General features: G+C 34.1%; 2 protein-coding genes across 12 annotated transcripts; one reads left to right on the top strand and one right to left on the bottom strand.

Annotated features, from left to right (window-relative positions):
• The first annotated feature begins 2,703 nt into the window (after nucleotides 1-2,703).
• Nucleotides 2,704-4,115, top strand: LOC110826196 (protein LURP-one-related 5-like). Its single transcript, XM_022056798.2, has 2 exons — nucleotides 2,704-3,118; nucleotides 3,580-4,115. Exons 1-2 carry the CDS (start codon nucleotides 2,873-2,875, stop codon nucleotides 3,955-3,957), a joined length of 624 nt encoding a protein of 207 aa, XP_021912490.1. The 5' UTR covers nucleotides 2,704-2,872; the 3' UTR covers nucleotides 3,958-4,115.
• A 6,450-nt stretch (nucleotides 4,116-10,565) lies between these two features.
• Nucleotides 10,566-21,517, bottom strand: LOC148253430 (uncharacterized). 11 transcript variants are annotated; one of them, XR_015821832.1, is made up of 7 exons: nucleotides 21,020-21,517; nucleotides 20,564-20,746; nucleotides 18,403-20,413; nucleotides 17,495-18,268; nucleotides 15,157-17,067; nucleotides 14,882-15,008; nucleotides 13,945-14,764 (listed from the first exon to the last, which is right to left on the bottom strand). XR_015821832.1 is itself a non-coding variant. In XM_088223470.1 (5 exons), the coding sequence occupies exons 1-4, from the start codon at nucleotides 21,238-21,240 to the stop codon at nucleotides 20,361-20,363; spliced, it is 318 nt and encodes a 105-aa protein (XP_088079596.1). In that variant the 5' UTR covers nucleotides 21,241-21,495; the 3' UTR covers nucleotides 15,042-17,067; nucleotides 20,357-20,360. The 11 variants fall into 11 exon arrangements, 1 of the variants encoding a protein (XP_088079596.1); XR_015821834.1 differs by having other exon boundaries at nucleotides 14,940-15,008; XR_015821833.1 differs by having other exon boundaries at nucleotides 14,953-15,008.
• Nucleotides 21,518-22,123: the final 606 nt, after the last annotated feature.

Below are 22,123 nucleotides of genomic sequence, written 5' to 3'. Positions count from 1 at the left end.
AAACTACGAAAAAATTTAAATGAGCTCAAATAGACTTAAGACCTGAATAAATAGGAGTTTTTAGGTGCAAATTTTGTGCGATGGTGAGTGAGGTGTTACAAAGACACTATGATGTATATATATATATAATATTGCAACACATCAACAAAAGCATTTGTTGTGGTTCTTCATCAATATATTTGAACAACTTACTTCATATATTTATATATGTATAGAATTAAACATCATGGTCCGTGAAGAGTTAAGACGAAGAGAAGAACGACTGGATAAAACAAGTTGGATTATTGGAGGTACTATTACTATCATTAATGACAAATGGGCTAAGATGCAATAGCAATGCAAAGAGCTATTGGCTGGGGCATAGGGATTAATGATGTTGAGAAGAGAAGGAAGGAACGTAAGTGGAGCTTAAACTCTTTAGCCTTTAGGGTTTCATTATATATATAATATTAGTAAAAAATAATATACATATATATGTACATCAAAAGTTGGGTGTATATGGGTTTTGGCGTGGCCCCATCCCCCACATAATTTCTCAATGACCCAAACTCACAAATTTGTTCAAAAAATCACATTAAGCTAGGTTCGAGCAATTTGAATAGGATGAGTTCAAACTAAGATTGTCATCACTACTCTTGTTTTAGGTTTTATGTTTGATTATGAATGATGAAAGAAGTCAATCCACACTTCCTTGTGCTTAATTTTTTTTTTTTTAATTACTCCAAGATAGTTTGTATATATATTTAACTTAATAAATAACTTTCTAAATAGATTCAATGTTATTTATAAATATAGTTCAAGTATAGTATAAATATAAGATAATAAAAAATTATATTAGACAATAGAAAAATTGATAATATATGAAATTGTGTAGAATTGGAAAAAAAACATTATAAATTTCATTAATTGATGGATTTTGTAATTTATTTTTTTAATTTTGTAAAAATATTCACATAAAATTAATTTTTTAAAATAAATATAAATAAATTGTACTAAATTCTTAAATTTGTTAAAGCATAGGGAATGCTCAATTAATATTCGATGGAAGATATTAAACTTACAATACAAATTGAACAATTTTTGTAAGAAAGATTAAAAAAAACCAGAAGCCTTTGGGAAAGAAGAGGGGAAGAGAAATATGGAAAAACTGTTTCAGTTATGATAAATAGTACATGTGTGAGTATTTATACATAAAGAATAATTTATGTCCAATTACAAATATAACCCTACAATTACACAAAATAAATATAAAAACTATTCTAAAAAAAGAATCTCAATTGAACATAGATTGCTTAAAGTCCTCTCAATCGCGCTCAACAATTTGGGTCCGGATGGGTCTTCAATTTGCCGGCAGCTACTTTATATTAAAATATTTTTATATATTATGAATTGGGTATTATAGTGATTAATGTATTTCCAATATTATGAAATAGATATAATGATTATATATGCATGTGTATAAGCAGGCAGGCTTGTAATATTGTCTCCAGTAATGAGTAGCTCACGAATCATAAAGGAAAAGAAAGGGAAATGATGAAGGGCAGTCATGATAATATAGCAATTTAAATTTATTTTTTTTTATTTGGTTTAGAAAAAGATTTTCATAATAATTTTGAACCCTTAACCTCTTAAATAAGAAGAAGACAACACTAAGTGCTAGTGGTTAGAAATTATTTTTATTAATATAAATATTAGATCCTATTTTAAGTATTAAATAAAAATAAAATTTAAAATTAATATTATAAACTTGAACTTAATTTTTATTAATATGTTTAGTTATAGATACGTATTTAGCTCCACCAAAGGTCAATTTAATGTAAGATTTCTATAACAAAAATTTGAGAAGAGCCTAGTGAGTAATATTATCTGCACGTATGTTTCTTTCTTTTTTTTTTTTTTGAAAAATAAGTGGAAATGTTCGCCAACAATTTGATATTTTTAACCTTCTTAAAAAATAATAAATTATTAAATTAATTTTCGAAATTTATCAATTGTTACAATTTATTTTTTAATTTTTTTGTTACAATTTGATACTTAACATTTTTTATTTATTTTATACATATAAGTTTCTTTAATGAAAAATTCTAAAATAATTAGATCATTTTTTAATATTTTAAAAAACACCTGAAAAGGATAAATTTAACTGATTAGTTAAATTAATAAATTAATAATGTAATAGTAATACCAGACCTGTTTTTATTATTACTAATTTATTAAATTAATTAATTATTTTAATTTTTTAAAAATATTTATGATATAATTTTTTTATTTAAAAATAGAATGAACTAAACATTTGAAACAATAAAAAATATTAAAAATTAAATTATAGTAAAAATATTAAACAAAAAATATTAAATTTTAAGAATTAATTTAATAATTTATGAAAAAAAAAAAACTATTCGGCGCCATTCCACTACTCTGTATATTAACTAATATACTCCGTGATTCCTCGTGTTTGAGTATGTACGTATATATATTTATATATACCAGTTAAAACACATCATGCACACTTTGAGCCGGATAATAAAAATATTGAATTGGATATATATCAAATCATATGGTGGGATTTAGGTGTATGTCATATAATTCTTTTTTAAAAAATATTCAGCACGTAGTAATAAAATACAGATTAGAAAAGAAAATGAATTTCGCAGTTCCTTTTTGTCACAACAAAAAAAAAAGCAAGAGCGAACCCACAGAAGCTCTCTTTCTCTCTCTCTCTCTCTCTCTCTCTCTCTCTCTCTCTCTCTCTATATATATATATATATGTATATACACGTACATACAATACTTGTCTATAAAAGGACGTATTGTCTGTTGAATTTCAATTTCATTTGTCTGAGCAGTGCGTAACTTACTTGGTGTTGGCAAGATGTGGAGGATTCATCCAGCTGGTGATCATAAGAGTTTGGAGAAGGTAGATAATCCTACAATTCTTACAGTGTGGAAGAGATCAAGCATGAGTTTCCAAGGAACAGATGGGTTCACAGTCTTCGACACCCATGGCCGCTTGGTCTTCCGAGTTGATAACTATTCCAGAAACACTCGTTGGATCGGCGCCGGCGATCTCCTTCTCATGGATGGACTCGGCAACGCTTTGCTTACTCTCAAACCCCAGGTAAACTAATCAAACTCATTCATGACTATATAAACATCAAGCATGCCAAACGAAACCTCAGAATCATATATGATGTAACGATGAAAAGCAAATGCATGCAGTGTTAGAGAAATGATGTAGAAATTTTATTTTTCTGTAAATATTTTTCATTATCTTTGAACTAGTTAATTAGTTGGTTTTAATGACTTATTACTTTTAACAGAACAATTAGAAATTATGATTATGTTAGTGCAGCATTTTTAGAGATTGTGGGTATGTTAGTGGAGTATTTTTCTCTGGTTGTTGGTTACAGATTTGTGTTTTTAAGGCAGGTTCATGGTTGAATGCAAAATATATTTTGGCAGTTCATTTTTTCTGCATACAAAACGTTTGACAAAAGTTCTCATAGACCTTATTTTTCAGCAATCCCATTTTTTGTTATCTGTTATCTTGTTTTAACAGCCCTTGTTCTTAACATGCAGATGGTGATGGGGATACAACAACAGTGGGTTGCGTATAGTGGAGAAGACGACGGAAGGCAAAGGATTTTCTCGATGAGAAGACGGAGAAGAAGAAAGGAGGAAGCTGAGGTTTTGATGGGATGCTCAGATTCCAAATACCAAATACCTGATTTCACAATTGAGGGTTCATTTAAGAGGAGAAATTGCAATATCAAGAACTCATCAGGAAGAATGGTTGCTAAGATTGTTCGAAAGAGAGTCAACTCAACAGTTTTACTTGCAGATGATGTGTTTACTCTTCTCCTACAACCTGGTTTTGATGCTTATCTTATTATGGCTTTTGTTATTGTGTTGGATCGAATATCTTCTCACCCGTTTAGACCACTTTTATGTTCTTAGTATATTCTTGTATATACTCTATATACAATCTCATATTGTCTAATAAAATATTTTTCATTTAATTCTTGATTTTTAGTAATGGATAGTTGTAAGTATATTCTTGTATATATTCTATATACAATCTCACATTGTCTAATAAAATAGTTTTCATTATTTAATTCTTGATTTTTAGTAACGGATAGTTGTTAGTAAAGTTAATTATTGCAAGCGATTCTCCATTGGTAGGTCATTTTCAATAACAAACCTCAATTTGTTGTGACAAAATTTTTCATTTGTATTGGTTTTATTACCAGCTATATCGACTTTTTCCGTTGGTATAGATTCATTAAGTCCATTAAACCTTATTTCTAACCTAATCCACTTCCTTAAAATAGCTTGATATTTTTAGAAATCTAAGCTCGTGTGAAACACCTAAATTATAGTTCTTTTTTGGCAAAAAAAAAGCGCTTTTCTCAACAAAGCTCTTGATTCGTCTTTTTCAACGAAAATCACTTTTATTTGTTTCCTCCGACGAAAATTAATTCCATTGACAACCCTTTGCCTTATTTTGCTTCTCCTTCACATCCTCAGCATCTTTTTCTTCAATTTAGCAACAGTCTCTAATGTCCTCAATATTAGCTGTTTCATTCTTCCACCTTCAAAAGCCTCAACTTCTGTATGAGAAAGTAAGCTTCTAAGTGACTTCTTTTGTTGCTTTGAAGTGATTGTTTTATTGTAGTTACGGCACTTAGAAAGGACTGCTGCCTAATAGAACACTTACCAATTAAGTAATTGCAGATAGGCTTCGTCTTTTGGAGTTCACAGGTATAGTGTAAGCTTTCTTGCTTCCCTTCATTTTTGTTTTAACAGATCATAATGTAAACCTAGATTGGATTTGAAATTAAAATAATGTGATTGTAAAAGATGAAATACTTTTTGACATGTCTGTTGTTTGATGAAATCCTAAAGTGAGAATTGATTTGTCTTCTATGAATATATGTTGTTAAATATATTTCTTATATGAAAAAGGAAAACATCGTATATTATAAACAGAGTTAATAGAGAACAAAAAAAAAAAAAAAAAAAAAAAAAAAACAATTTTAGGAATAAATGGTATATGGTATAAACGCCCTTGCAAAAGCTAGAAAAAACATGCGTGAATGAAAAGCAATTCTTCCTCTCTGTTATTAGCATGTAATTTTTTTCTCTCTTTCATTCTCCCAGTGAATTTCAGCGTGTCAGTGGTACTAGAGCTGATTTTGATTCTATGGAAATCTTTGAGAATACTCGGTCATAAGAATCCAAGAAAATGAAAGAAAAGGGGAAGCATGAGGCATAAATTGAAAAACAAAATGGATCAAGAAGTGGAGAGTTGAAGCAGGAGGTTGGAGGATTGAAGAACAAAATGGCCAAAGTAAAATAATTATGGACCACGCTGGTTTGAAAACGGACTGCAGGATGAAAATATTGTAGCAGAAGTCCAGCAAGAAATGCTCCAAAGAAGAACAGATGTTACTAGAAAATGAGGAGGAGATGAGTATGGTGAAACTAGACTTAAAATTTCAGAGGGTGGATTATATGAAGTGGAGAGACGGGTTAAACTTGAAGGAGAACCTGTCAAGATTTGAAGGTGAGACTGGCATCTTTGCCGCTGGGAGATAAGGCATTGGAATGGCATCAAATTTTAAAGAGAAATCGATGACCGCATATGTAAAAATCTTGGAAGCAATTTTTGGAGAAGCTTATGTGGATCCAATGGCCCAACTAACCACCTTGAAACAAGAAGACTCCCTGCAAGAATACATCCAACAATTCAATATTCTCGTAAGGCACGTGACAATTACCGATGAATACTAGATCAGTCTCTTCGTTTCGTGGTTAAAGGCAGAACCCTAGACCTTAGTGAAGACTCATCATCTGACTACATTATAACAGGCGATTGGCGAAGCCACTGGAAAAAGTATTGGTGACCATGTACCAAAGCCTGAAACTTTACCTTTAACTCTCCAAACCTTATTAAAAAAGCAAAAAAAACATCTAAAGAGCTCTTCGAAATGTGATGCCCAATCATACTTCTAAATCTACCACATTAACTTCATTCTATAAGCCAGACCATACCAAAAACAGCCTAACCTCTACTACCAGGTCATCAGCCCAATCAGATAATATGGGCAACCAAACTGCCTCAAGTTGTTATAGTGTTGGATTATTAACAACTCTAAGTACTCACACAATGAAACTAAGTCTAAAGCAATTGTAGGATAAGAGAATCAAGGATCTTTAATACTTTTGTGATGAAAGAACCATATTGGGCATAATTACAAGAACGAAGAATTGCTCATGGTTACAGTACATGAAGGAGAAGAGGAACAAGAAGAATGAGAAGAAGCAGCAGAAGGAAAAGAAACCGAGGAGCAGTCTTGCACATCTCCATGTATGCCATTAGAGAGAGGGCAGAAACCTGATAACTCTACCAATCCAATAAGAGTTAAAGGAATGGTATGTAATAGACAAATTCATATGCTAATTGCCATGGGTAATAGTCACAATTTTCTGGAGTTGACAGTGGCTAAAACGTTAGCATGTAAAATTACCACCACCAAGCTGATGTATGTTGATGTAGCTAGCAGTCATATACCATTGAGGGTACAGACTGTTGTAAAGATGTGAAATGGAACATGCAGGAGAAAGATTTTCAAGCTACAGTTTTTGTAATCATCATGGGATGAGCAGAGGTTGTTTCGGAAATACAATGGCTCACTAAGTTGGATGACATTGTATGTAATTTCAAACAGCTAACTATGATGTTTAAGAGGGAGGATAGGTGGATAAGATTGTAAGGAGAAGAAGATGAGATAGAAGTTAAGCAAGTTTCACAAGCCAGAATGATGAAACTCACCAAAAAGGAGTTTATAGGCCAACTATGGACAATCAAAATAACGTAGCCACATGAAATTATGCCTGCTGTGTCCAACAAAATAACCAAAGAACCTCCATAAGAACTACAGCCTGTATTAAACCAACTTGTTGATGCTTTTAATACCCCTAAGACCTTGCCACTACACAGAATCCATGATCACAACATCCTTTTTACCAACCCTCGTAAAAAAGTATATACACAACCTTACAAACACTCAAAAAGTAAAAAGATTTGGCAAAATGGTGAATGAACTATCAGAGTCGAAAGTAATAAGAGAAGGCCAAAGTCCATGTTCTTCACCTGTTGTACTAGTCAAATTGAAAGATGGATTGTGGAGAATGTGTTGACTATTGCAAATTAAAAAAATGGACATTGAAGGATAAATCTCCCATTCCTATCATTAAGGAATTGTTGGATGAGTTATGCTGCTGATCAATATTTTAAAATTGGATTTGCACTCTGGTTACCACCAAATACACATGGCAGAGACAGACGTACAAAAGACGGCTTTTTGAACAAACGAGGGATACTAAAAGTTCTTCCTGATGCCATTCAGGCCTCCTAATGCCCCTTTAGCCTTCTAATAAACTCATGGACAACGTGTTCAAACCTTTTCTTAGGAAGTTTGTTGTCATTTTCTTAGATGATATTCTAGTTTACACATTTTTGGACATACTAATCACTTGGAAGAAAAGTTCTTACTCTTCTTAGATAGAATCGGTTAGATGTGAAAAAAGCAATTATGTTTTGGGACCCCTACAGAGGAGTAGATATATCATCACTATACATTGTGTGGCAATTGATCCCAAGAAAGTAAAAGCTTTGAAAAAAAAAAAAAAGCAGCCTTCTACACCAAAATAGCTTAGTGGATTTATTTGCCCTACAGGCTAATACAGAAAGTTCATACGCCATTATGGAATTATTACAAGGTCTCTATATAACATGTTGAAAATTTTAGAGAAAATAAACTTCTAATTTTATTACTTATATATTTTGTGTTTATATTTATAAAATATATATAAAATAATTATTTTTATTTTAAAAAAATTCTAATTACATGATATATGTTTACTATTAAAACTCTAACTATAATGTAATACTCTATTTAACATAAAATTTTTATCAACACTCCCTTAGATTAGTACAAAAATATCACACATACCCGACTTGCAAACCAGATTCTGGAGAAATTTATTGCATAATTCTATAGTGAAAATATCAGCCACCTGATCACTAGAAGATACATGATATAAGTATAGACACCCACCAACCACCTTCTCTTTTATGAAGTGTCGATCAATTTTAATGTGTTTTGTCCAGTTATGTTAAACTAAATTATGAGCAACATTAATGGCTGCTTTATTGTCACAAAACAGAGATAGTCTCTTTTCTTTAAACAATTTTAATTTCCTTATTAACTTTTGCAACCGTAATAATTCACACTCCTTGGGCTATTGCTTTATACTTTGCCTCTGCACTAGAGCGGACAACAACATTTGCTTCCTGCTTTTCCACGTGACCAAGTTGCCTCCTACAAGTATGTAGTAATATGTAGTTGATCTTCTATCATTTATAGATCCAGCCCAATCAGCATCTGTAAATGCTTTTATTTTAAGGTGACCATACTTAGAAAAGAGCAAACATTTTCCGCATGTAGACTTCAGTTCGTAATATGTGGAAGACAACATGTAAATGAGTCTCACAAGAATCATGTATGTACTGGCTCACTAAACTAACTGCATATGCTATATCAGATCTGATATATGAGAGATAAATGAGTCGTCCAACTAGTCTCTAGTATCTTCCCAAGTCAACTGATGTACCACTATCGGTACTTGTAATTTGTGATTGCTTTTAATAGATGATTCTGCCGGCTTGCAGCCCATCATACCAGTATCTTCTAGTAAGTTTATGATATACTTTTTTAAAAAAATGAAGATCCCTTTATTGGACCTGACAACTTCAATTCCCAAGAAATATTGCAATTTTCCTAAATCCTTTATTTCAAACTCTCGAACAAGTAGTTCCTTTAACTGAGTAATCTCTTCTGTATCATCTTCAGTTACCTTAATATTATCTACATAAATAATGAAAAGAGTGACCTTACCCTCACGATGTTTGATTAATAGGGTATGATCAACATTTCTTTGTTGGTTTTTAAAAGAGATAATAACTCTTCTAAACCATTCAAACTATGCTCTTAAAGACTGCTTTAATCTGTATAAGACCCTTTTTAATTTGCAAACTTTTCTTTACGTCCTCTCATCTTTAAATCCAAGTAGAATTTTCCATGTATACCTCTTTCTCTAAGTCTCCATGAAGGAATGCATTTTTTACATCAAACTGTTGTAAATCTCAATCAAGGTTAGCTGCGCAAGACAAAAGTATTCTAATTGTGTTCATCTTCGCAACAGGTGCAAAGGTCTCCTAATAGTCAATTTTATAAGTCTGAATAAGCCCTTTAGCCACTAATCTAGTTTTGAACCTTTCGATCGACCCGTCTACTTTGTATTTTATGGTGAACACCCATTTGCAACCAACTATCATATTTTCTTGTGGAGGTGAAATAAGTTCGCATGTTTTATTTTTGGCAATACTCTCATTTCTTTAATCATGGCTTCTTTCCACTTGGGATCTCCTAGAGCCTTTCTCCAATCCTGTGGAATAAAAACAGAGGAAACAGATAAGACAAAAACTCTATAAGAAAGAGATAGAGAGTCATAGGAAACAAAGTTAGATATAGAATGCTTAGTACAAGTTCTCATTCCATTTCTAATAGCAATATGTTTATCTAATAAATCACAAGAGAAAGATAACTCACTAGTATCTTCTGGAACTAGAGAAGATTCTTGACTTGGAATAGACTGCATGATGGTTTTTTCTAACTTATCTCTCCTTGAATATCTTTTCAAGTCTGATTTATCCAAACGTTCAACATTATCTTCTTGATTAAAACCTTCTACAATAGAACTCTCCCCCTGAATATGACTCTCAATAGTTACCCAATTAGGTATCACTTCTTCCCTCTCACTCTCACCCTGAGGAAGTGTTGGGTTTGAGTTGAAGTAAAACTCGATTTTCCTAAAGGTAACATCTATAGTTACAAAATATTTTCTAAACGGTAGATAATAACACTTATTATATTTTTGAGTAGAAAAATATCCAACAAATACATACTTAAGAGTTATAGGTTCTAACTTATCCACATTTCTAACACGAACAAAGCACACACATCCAAACACTTTTAGAGGAACAATGTAAGAACTTTTTCCTTACAAAACCTCCGTAGGACTTTTAAAATTCAGAACTTGTAAAAATATTCTATTGATAAGATAGACAGTTGAGAGAACTACATCTTCCCAATAACTCTTCGATAGATTTATGGTAAACATTAATGATCGAGTTACCTCCAGTATGTGTCTATTTTTTCTTTCAGCAACTCTCTTTTGTTCATTGGTGTAGACACAACTTAGCTGATGAATTATCCCATTTGACTCCAAGTAGGCACAAAACCCACTATACATATATTTTGTACCATTGTCAGTTCTCAGAATCTTAACTTCAGCACCAAATTATGTATATATCATTTTATGAAATGATTGAAAACATAAAAATACATCACTTTTTGTTTTTAACAGATAAATCCATGTTAATCTAATACAACAGTCAATAAAAGTAAAACCATCTATGACTAAAAAAAGAGGTATTCTGAGTAGGTCTCCACACATCAGAGTGAATAATCTTAAAATGATCAATACTTCTATTATTACTTAAATGATAAGAGCTCCTCTATTGTTTAGCAAATTTGCATGCATCACAAAATAAAAACTCCATAGAAGTTCTTTTAAATAAATTAGGATATAATTTTTCTAAAACAAAAAATAAAAGATGTCTCAATCGTCGGTGCCATTGTAATATTTCCATATTGACTTCTTTATTTCCAATAGTAGCTTGATTCCCAATTAATTTATGGTGCTTATCCAAGATACATAAGTCATCTTGTAGTCTACCAGTGCCAATCTTCTTCTCAGTTTGAATATCCTAAAAGATGTAATGATAAAAAAAAATTCAATTTTACAGTTAAAATAACTAGTTATGGCATTAATAGATAAAATATTGTCAGAAAAACTATACATGTAAAACTGAAGACAGTATAATAGCAGGAGTACAATTAATAAAACCTGTTTCAAATAAGGGGGTGTATGACTCATTTGCTATACGAACATTTTCTCATTTAATACAAGAAGAATAGATTAAGAATTCTTTAAAAGAACCTGTCATGTGTCTGTTAGTTTCAGAATATATAATCCAACTATGAGGAGTGAAAATAGGATAGAGATGAGTAATACCTAATTTTACCATATTTGATGCGTCAATAATTGATGAAGAGCTAAGTTGATTCAGAAAGCGTTTTAGATTTTGAATTGCTTTTGTGGAAAAGGCTCCAACGGATGATGAACTAGGTGTTTTCCTATCTTCAACAAAATTTGCTTAAGCTTTTGTGTTTCCACCTCTTATTCCTCCCCAACCTCTAATTGGTCTTCCATGCAACTTCCAACAAGTTTTTCTAGTGTGTTTTGGCTTGCCACAATATTCACACTTCGATATATCTCTAGATTGATCAGATTGAACAACTGATTCAGCCTTCTCAACTGGTGTAATGTGAACTGTGACATTTCTTCTGCTATCTTCTTGTTGGACATAAGCATAAGTTTGTTCAAATGAAGGAAAGGGATCCTTACCTAGCACTTTGACCCATATTTGATCATATTCAGTGTTCAGACTAGCTAAAAAAATTATAGATCGCTCTTTTTTATCAATTTCTAAAATTTGACTGCATCTGCAGGACACTCTACTTGAAAATCTTGATAGTAATCTAACTCATAACATAATCCATTCAGTTTAAAAAAATATTGAGAAATAGTTATCGCTCTTTACTTTGTGCCATGAGCTTTATTCAAGAGTTCATAAATCTGAGTGTCATTACCCATCTGTGACTATGTAAGAGATAATACATTCCATATTTTTTCGGCAGTATTAAGCAATAGATATATTATGACATATTGGATTATATAGAATTTATGAGGCATTACTAATGAGCTCTCAGAGTCCCATATATTATATTCTAAACTACCAACGTCTGGCTTCTTCACTTCACTAGTAATGTAATCCTATAATCCTCTAAATTTAATAAACAATAAATAAGATCTCGACCAAATAAGATAATTAGTTCCATCAAGTTTTACATGACTGATTTGTAATGAAGGATTATCAAAACTAGTAACACTCATCTTTTTGCTTATCTCATTTTAGAATGGTAAAAATAAGAAAAAAAATACCAATAATAAAAAACGAACTTTCTAATCTACACCAAGGAGCTAAAAAACGACTAAAAAACTAGAAAAAGGACAAAAAAAAGGGGAACCAGATTTGGCTCGGCTCGGTACTGGCTCAAAGGCGGAAAGCTCTGCTCCGGCGCGCGGAATAGCCACATTAGACGTCTCGTGCGCGAAAACGAACTAGTACAAGGGAGGGGCCCTGTCAGGTCAATGCAGCGTGATTCAGCGCATGACAGCGTGGTGTGCAGGAGGGATCAGTCGACCTGTCTCTAGACGCGGATCGACCGGATTGGAGCGGCAGAGGGTGCAGAATCATAGATCTTCCAAACGTGCACAGCTGCGTGAAAAAAGGTTGGATAATCGTAATCAAGCCATATTTTATGCGAAAAGGAACCAGATTTGTCTCAATCGGACTTTTCTGGCGGTATTCCACCATTTTCTTGGCCGAACGGGATGAAGCCGGCGGCGCATGTGGCTCACGCGCCTCTGCTGGCGGTGGTGCGTGTGGCTAACGCGCGTGGAAATTGTAGCTATTCTGGCCAGGGTTGAGCAGCAACTCCATCTAAGTGATGCTGAGTTTGGATTCTTTGGTAGTTGAGTACCAACTTTGACCTATTTTGCTTATTTTAAGATTTTTTCGAAACCCTAAAATAAACTTCCTTTGACTCTGATATCATGAAGATTTTGTAAAAAATAAACTTCTAATTATATTACTTATATCTTTTGTATTTACACTTATGAGATATATATAGAACAATTATTTTTATTACAAGAGAATTCTAATTACATGATATATCTTTATAATTTGAACTCTAACTATAGTTTAATACTAAACTTAACATAGAATACTTATCAACACATGTTAAATGAGGGAAAATTTCATTGGACTGATGAATCCATAAAAGCTTTTGAAGGACTCAAAACAAAAATTATCAAAACAACCAATCCTAGGTTTACTTAGTTTCAATGAACAATTCATAGTAGAAACTGATGCTTGAAAGAAAAATGACTTAATTGCATTCAGTAGCCAAGCCTTTTCAGATTGTGATATTTTACTTTCCATTTATGAAAAAGAATTAATGGATCTCGTGTTTGCAAATGTCTAAATGGCAAAAGTATTTGACAATACGAAAACGTTTTATTCTAGCACATCACTATAACTTAAAGTACTTAGTAGAGCAGCAGATGATAATCACGACTCAATTAGCGTACTCTCTAAACTAATGGGATTTCACTATATGAAAAGGGAAAAGGAAAAGCAGTTGCAAATGCACTACTTAGGCATCCAAATATTCAAATGATGCAAATACAAATCTCCGTAATCACAACAACACTCATGCAAGACATTCAACAAAGTTGGTAGCATTACCAAAAATACAAGAATTATTCGCCAAGTTGAAGCATAACATAGAAGAACAAAATCATTCATTTTCCAAGGATGGGCTCTCAAACTTAACAACAGACTTGATGCAAAACTGAGGTACAAAATAATCTAAGAGTAACATACCAAACAGACAACTGGACATTTTTTAAAATTGGCCACTTTCAAGAGAATTTCCTAAAAAGGAAGAGAGATGTACAAAATTTTATTAGAAAATATGATATCTGCCAACATTGCAAGACTAACTGAGCAACATATCTGGGCTTCTTGGAAACTCTACTAGTTCCCCGTAGACCTTTGTTGGGAATCTCTATGGATTTTATTGAAGGGTTCCCAATTCATAAGGTAAAGACTCTATCTGGTTGGTAGTGGATAAGTTCACAAAATAAGTTTACTTTACAACTCTTTTTCATCCATTTACAACATACAACATACACGATGGCCAAATATCCATGGATATTGTCTTCAAACTCCATGGTCTTCCATAAGCCATAGTGAGTGATCTAGACCAACTTTTTATTAGTTCCTTTTGGCAACTGCAATTTCAATTTCAAGGAGTCATAAAAAGAATTAAGAGTAAAAAAAGAAAGGTTGAAAGGAGATGGACAAGTGGACTGCCCAAATCAAAACCCTAAAATGAAAGGTCAAAATTTTTTCTGTTTTAAAATTAGTTAGATTGTTGGGGACAGCTAGTGGTCTCAGTAGATTCCAAAGACCACCTTTCCCTTTTTTCTTTTACTCTTCTGCACATGTATACATTCCCAATGCCTTTACACAATAAACAAATGAAAAAATCAAAAGAATATTAAAAGTTCCATTTTCACCCAGTTGGGCTTTTTACATGGTATCAGAGCAGTGCCTGTGATAAGCACTAATTTCTCTAATTTCTACATTACACAATTACTCTACTACTCAATGGCAAACCCTAATACAGATGTGTTGACACTCCTAAACTCGGATCAGCCTGGAATGCAACTTGTCACAACTATCCTTGATGGCTCCAACTATTTGTCTTGGAGCCTAGCCATGATGATTGCGTTGAGAGCCAAGGACAAGCTCGCTCTCGTTGATGGCAGATGCAAAAAGCTTGAACCTGATGCAGCAAAATATGAACAATGGCACAAAACAGACAGCATGGTGGTGTCCTGGATCCTAAACTCGATGAACAAAGAACTTGCTAGCGCCTTCCTGTTCACCACATCAACAAAAAACATGTGGGATGAAATAAAAGAAAGGTATAGTGAAAGTAACGGGTTTTTGTTGTATCAATTAAAATGTGAAATAAGTTCCATCAAGCAGTCTAACCTTTCTATCATAGCCTATTGTACAAAACTCAAATGGCTATGGGATGAGTTTAACTCACCTAAAGCCCTTACCTGCTTGCACTTGCCATGCTGCAAAACAACACAATGGAATAGACAATATCGACAACCTGATCCAATTTATAATGGATCTTAATGACTCATACGACCATGTCAGAAATCAAATATTGATCATGGAACCCTTACCCGTTGTGAACAGAGCTTATTCCATAGTGATTAGTGTTGAAAAATAAAGAGAAATACACAATATCAACTCACCTGAAGAGACGCCCGCTACATTTTACACCAACTTGCAAGACAATCTAAAATTTTCAAACCGAAAAAAGGGAAAAGATAGCAGGACATGCACTTATTGTAGAAACATAGGGCACACGAAGGACACATGCTTCAAGCTCCACGACTACCTAGAATGGTTTGTAAAACTCGAAGGGAAAAGGAACAAAGAAAAAGCCAATGCAGTGGCAAACAATGCCCCTGATGGAACCAAAACAGAAGCATCCAACACAAATTGGGACACAGAAATGGCTACACTTGTACAACAAGAAATCAGCAAGTACATGAAAAACCAAGGAGCAAACATGGCTAAGTCGGCAGGATGCGTGGGCTATTCTGACCTCTCTGGTAAGCAACCTAAATGCTATTTTTTACATGCCTCTGATGATATAGAAACCTGGATAATAGACACAGGTGCCACATCACATATATATCATGATTTTAAAATGCTTTCAAAATCTATAAAACTAGAACCTACAGTGCCTGTCTCACTACCAGACGGAACCACGAGTCATTCAACCCACAAAGGAACCATAAAACTGTATGATAATCTAATTCTGCAGGATGTCCTCTATATACCAAAATTCATTTATAACCTTACTTCTGTCAGAAAGCTAACCCAAGCTTCAAATACCTACATTTCCTTTCATCTCAACTATTGTTTTGTGCAGGATTTGACAACTAACAAAATATTGAGGAAGGGAACAATAAGGAAGGGCCTGTACACCTTGTGTGAAGATATAGACTCTAACAAAGCATGCATCAACCACACCCAAGAAAACAACCTACAACTATGGCACAAAAGACTCAGCCAAACATCAACACAAAAATTGATTCACATCCCCAGTCTTAAGTTATCAGGCAGTGCAACTTTACATGATTGTGAAATATACCCCTTGGCAAAACAGCAACGTTTATCTTTCCCTAAAAGTTCCACCAATAGTAATGACATTTTTAGTTTGATACATGTTGACCTATGGGGACCATATCCGGTCAATTATATTTCTGGTGCATTCTATTTTTTAACCGTAGTTGATGATTTTTCAAGAGCCACTTGGACTTATTTATTAAAAGAGAAAACAAGTGTGCACCAAATACCTTAAAATGCTTTTGCAATCTAATACAAAACCAATTTCAGAAAACAATCAAAACAGTTAAGACATATAATGGCACTGAGTTCATAAACACCTCATGCAAAAATGTTTTTTCAAGAAAGTGGAATCATGCATCAAAAAACCTGTACATACACATCATAGCAGAATGGTGCGGTAGAAAGGAAACATAAACACCTATTTCAAATTGCTAGGGCATTGATGTTTGAATCAAAATTATCAAAAAAAATTTGGGACGAAGCCATACTCACAGCCACACATATAATGAACGTTTTGTCAAGCTCTGTTTTAAAATGGAAAACTCCTTACGAAATTTTATACAAAAAATAACCAGATTACTCAAACCTAAAAGTTTTCGGTTGCCTATATTTTGCTACAAATATTAACCCCTAAAAGAACAAGTTTGAACCCAGGACTTTAAAATGTGTTGTCTTAGGGTATGGACCCGATGTTAAGGCCTACAAATTATATGATATAATAAATAGAAAAACAATTTTGTTAAGGGATGTCATATTCCATGAACATATTCACCAATACCAAACACAACACCCTAAACCAGATTGTCATGACACACCACTACAAATACCAAGCATCGGCACAACAACCACACCCAAAAACCACTTACAAAGACGAGAAGAAATTCCCTTATCGAACATCATCCCCCAAGAGTCTGAAATGAGGAGGAGCACCAGGGTGAGAAGCAGGCCCGCCTGGATGGAAAACTTTGTTGCCCATATCATCGAATAACCTGTGCCCGAACCTCCCTTCCTCATGTCCAACTCACCTGCATACAATCATGGCTATGTTAATTTCATTCCACAAGTGTCTATTACGAAGGAACCAATGTCATACAGGGATGCTAAAAAGGACAGCAAGTGGGTTGAGGCCATGTAAGCCTAGCTGTCCGCACTAGAAGACAATAACACTTGGGAACTAATTGCATTACCAAAAGGGAAGAAAGCAATTGACTCAAAATGGATGTATAGAATAAATAAAATGCCGATGGATCAGTTGATAAATACAAAGCAAGACTCGTTGCTAAAGGTTACAATCAAGAGTTTTGCATAGACTATCATGATAGCTTCTCACTAGTGGCCAAAATGGTCACGATTCGACTACTTTTAGCCATGGCAACTGTAAGCGACTAGCCAATGTATCAATTAGATATCAATAATGTGTACTTATATTGGTTTGTAGAAGAGGAGCTATACCTAAAAACCCCATAGGGCTACTTCAAGCCCAGTGAAGGGCAAGTCTGCCGTTTAACCAAGAGCCTGTACGGCTTGAAACAAGCGGGTCACCAATGAAACAAAGAGCTTACTTCAAAGCTTCAATCCATTAGCTTCACCAAGTTAGAAGCCAACCACCGTCTATTCACAAAAGGAACAAAGGAAACCATGTTGCAGTTGTGGTATATGTGGATGACTGACTTGTTATGGGTCTTAATGACAAAGAGATTTGTAAAGTCAAAAGTGCCCTAGATGAAGCCTTCACGGCCAAGGACCTTGGCCAAGCAAGATACTTCCTTGGAGTCGAGATAGCTAGGTCAAAAGAAGGGATCTACATAAGCCAGAGGAAATACATTAAAGACACTTTACAAGACACAAGGATGGAAGACGCAAAGGAAGCCATTTTCCCCTGCCTTCCAGACTAAAACTAAATGTAGAAGAAGGAGAAATCTTACAAGATCTGGAGAGGTACAGACGTTTAATCGGCCGCTTGCTCTACTTCAACTTTACCAGACCCGACATAACATACTCCACTCAACATCTCAGTCAGTTTATACAACAGCCCAGACGGTCGCATCTTGACGCTGCACTATATGTTGCTAGGTACCTAAAGCAATATCCGGAGCAAGACAACATTTTCCCAAGAAGGAATGACCTTAAAGTTCAAGCTTTTTGTGACTCGGACAGGGCATCGTGTCCGATGACCCGCAAATCCCTCACGGGCTTCTGCGTTTTCCTTGGACCAGCACTAATCTTCTAGAAAACAAAGAAACAAACTACGGTGAGCAAATCTTCCGCAAAAGTTGAGTATAGAAGTATGTCATCCACAGTATGTGAAGTTCAGTGGATAACCTACCTCCTTCAAGATTTATAAATAGTACCTCACTTACCCGTAATACTGAACAGCGGCAACAAAGCCACCCAACACATTGCAGCAAATCCGGTCTTTCACAAACAAACGAAGCACCTCGACATCGATTGCCACATAATTCGCAACCAGGTACAAAAGGGCTTTGTCGAAACGAAACACGTCACCTCGAAAAAACAACTCGCCGATCTGCTCACGAAACCTTTAGGAACATTAGCACATCACCGACTTCCGTTTATAAGCACCTGCAACAAGAAAACACAAAGGGTTAAAGAAGTGGTGGTGAGGAACTTGAAGAGTCGAAAGTGAACAGACTTCATCTTGAGGAGCGGGTTAAAAGAATTAAGAGTAAAAAAATAAAAGGCTGAAAGAAAATGAACAGGTGGACCACCCAGATCAAAACCCTAAAATAAAGGGTCAAAATTTTTTGTTTTAAAATTGGTTAGATTGTTGGAGACAGCTGGTAGTTTTAGTAGATTTCAAAAATCACCTTCCCCTTTTTTCTCTCTCTCCTGCGTGTATATATTCCCAATGCCTTCACACAATAAACATGGCAGAAAATCAAAAGAGTATTAAAAATTCTATTTTCACCCGATTGGATTTTTTACAAGTCAAAATCGCGACTTCTACAGTTTATCATCCTCAGTTGATGGCCAAATCGAGGTGGTAAATTGATCCTCAGAAATTCATTTACGATGTATATACCATGAATAGGCCTCTACATGGTTGCTTTGACTAATTCTTTCTCCTGAGTCTGTCTCTATGTATAGAGTATATTCTCTTTTGTCTCCGTCTCTGTGTGTGTGTGTCTCTCTCTCTCTAACAGCCATATCCTATATAGAGAAAACAAGAACTTAACTGCAATCGAGCAAAATCTCAAAATGATCTAGAATCACTTGGATATGAAATTGTTCATTTTCCTAGAGGAAGCCTTCCATGGTTGGGTCTTAAAGCTGCCACGAAGAAGCAGACGTGACAAAATTTGTGAGAAAAATTATCGACTCCCCCTCGGGTTACATACAAATCACATCCTGTGGAGTTTGCATCACACTTCCATTATTGCCATTCATCAGTGACCTGATTATGGATTCTTGACACGCTTGTTTCATGATTGGACTATATGAATCTGAGTTTGCCCATGAAGTATATGAATATTATTATATCTTCGATTGGACTATAATCAAATACCAGCAGTCACAACAAATATCGTCCCCAATTCCTGGGGCTACCCTTGTAAACCGGTAGTGAGAAAGAATGCTCATAGTTCTCAAAGGTATTTGATCGTTTGTCCATTTGATTATGCCTTTTGTAGGTGCTTGCTGATATCAATTGCTGTTTTCTGCAACCATTTTGAAAAACTGGAAGTTCTGCCTTTTAATCCTAATTTGGTGTTTTATGACTTCCGATGCCCGCAAATTAGTTTGCAACTTACAGGGGATTACAGACCCCAGTGTTAGAGGCTAGTAGATTGGACCCACACCATTGAGCTTCACGACGGAGGATGGTTAGACCATTACATCAGTCTGACTCAGGGATTCGGACCATGTGATTGCATGAATAAAAAAGGGTGGTAACTGAAAAAAAGAAAAATCTTGTGTGTATTTTCCAGTTACATGCAAGGTTTTTGGTTTACAAGTAATCGCATGAATAAGATTTGAAGATTTAAATGTTTATAAGAGTTGTTCTACCTATGATGAAGAGCCACTATATTTTCCAGTGAAACAATGAATTATCCTATATACGTTCATATATTATAGTAGTAGCTACTACCCATATACGAAATAATATACTAGATGTGTGCAAGAGCACATCAGTTAGTGTTGAGTAATGAAGTGTAAGATTTCAGTGTTAGACCAGTGGGGTAATTACATGTATGCTGTGAGAAAGAATGAGAAATGAGATGAGAGCTGAACTTGCTGAGGGTGCATCCGTGACTAAAATGAGGAGCCGGTAAAACAAGACAGTCGAGAGGGCACCTCTTCAGGAGTGGTATAGGACCTGAATCCCATGAACGGATATTCCCTTCCCTTGTCCTGAATAGGGTATATAGTATTCAGTTACATATTATATATATATGTATGACAGAGTAAAACAAGACATAAATACAAGCAAATGAAATCGATATTTCATGTTGCTGTATACAAAGTTGCCAGCTGCAATGGCAGACATGAGAGAGAGCTCACCTGCTATAACAGGGCCTGCTACAATTGTGGCCACCTTGCATTCGGCCCAGGGGTATCTGTGCTGGCACCCTTCACACCAAGTAGATTCAGACAAGCTGACTGCAAGAGTGAGAGAGAGAGAGAGAGCCCAAGGGTAGAAAAGACTCTGAATGTTGTGAGTGAGTGAAAGTCCTTTTATTGTTCCTGCATGCATATTTTTTTGGGTTTATTAATATAATTTTCGTGTGGTTGGGTTAATCACTGTGGAGTAAAACAACTCAAAAAAAAAAAATCCAAAATCTTAGGTGATTGCAGAACAATAATGGGTTTAAGATTAGATTTTGAATTTTTTGAGTTGTTTTACTCCTAAAAATTATTTCTTAGCATTCCAAACATTTAGATTTAATCCTTTAATACTTAAGATTGAAAAAAAAAAATGAAACAGAAGTGAAAATTGCAGAAAAACAGCAGGCTTACCTGCTCTGTTCGTGGTTTCAGGTGAAGCGAGAAGAATTTTTGGTGTTATGAGCTTGCTGTAAATTTCGGGACTATAGAAGTTGGACAAAAAAAAAAACGTTTAAATACTAAGAAATTGAAGGGGAACAAGTTAAAAAGGAGAGGGACTCGCATAAATCAGGACAGGAAAGAAAGTTCTTCAACACTCGCACTAAGACTCCCTCTCGGTACCTGTATTGCATTTCACCCTCGGTTCTCTTCTTATTCCTCACCAGTTCTCTCTCTAAATTTCTCTGTTTTCTTCAAATTTTGTTTTTAATGGAATGAAGAAAAAGAAGGTCAATTGGACAGTTTTAAATGGCATTTCTGAACGAATCCTAACTGCACAAAAATGGTTGACAGCAAAAGATGAGGAAAGCTGGAATTGTGCCATCTGCCTAGACAGCTGGGCTCCTCCGCCAGATGGCCAAACACCATTCTAAAGCTGGTTAAAGGTGTCCTCGGACATTTGGTTTCTATATATGCATATCTGTACAAAAAATTTAGTTTAGTTGTTTCTTTTTAAAAATAAAAAATAAAAAAGCTGGGTGGGTGATGTTTATATATGTATATATATTTATATTTTATTATTATGATTTTTATTTATTTATTTATTAAAGTAATGTAAAACAATAAATAAATATAAAAACATAAAATTCTTGTAAAATACAATTATTAGAAAGACTTCATTAAAATTTTTTTACATTTTTTTACACTGGTGATTACATTTTTTTTTTCTTTTTTCCTTCTATCTAGATAGATCTTTTAAGATATATATGGATACATTGCGGTTAAGAGATAAAAAAAGATTTAAAAAAAAAAAAAAGAAAAAAGAAAAAAGGTAAAGTTCGTTCTTATGGAATTTTTATTTTATCATTCTAATTGTTTTTTAAAGAGTTACTATGTTTGCATGATAATTTCATAAACAATTATGTAATTTTTACATTTGAACTTGTGATTAACTAATATTTATTTAGTTAATTATGACCTAAAAATCTTTTTGCCTCCAAAGTTCTTTTGCGTTTGATCTTCATATATGTGTCTAACTTGATAAGCTTATTATCAAATTGCCTCTAAGTTCTTTTA

The sequence above is a fragment of the Carica papaya genome, chromosome 6, assembly GCF_054855325.1.
Source record: "Carica papaya isolate Zhongbai chromosome 6, ASM5485532v1, whole genome shotgun sequence".
NCBI lineage: Eukaryota > Viridiplantae > Streptophyta > Magnoliopsida > Brassicales > Caricaceae > Carica > Carica papaya.
This window is presented reverse-complemented; position numbering and strand designations above follow the sequence as displayed.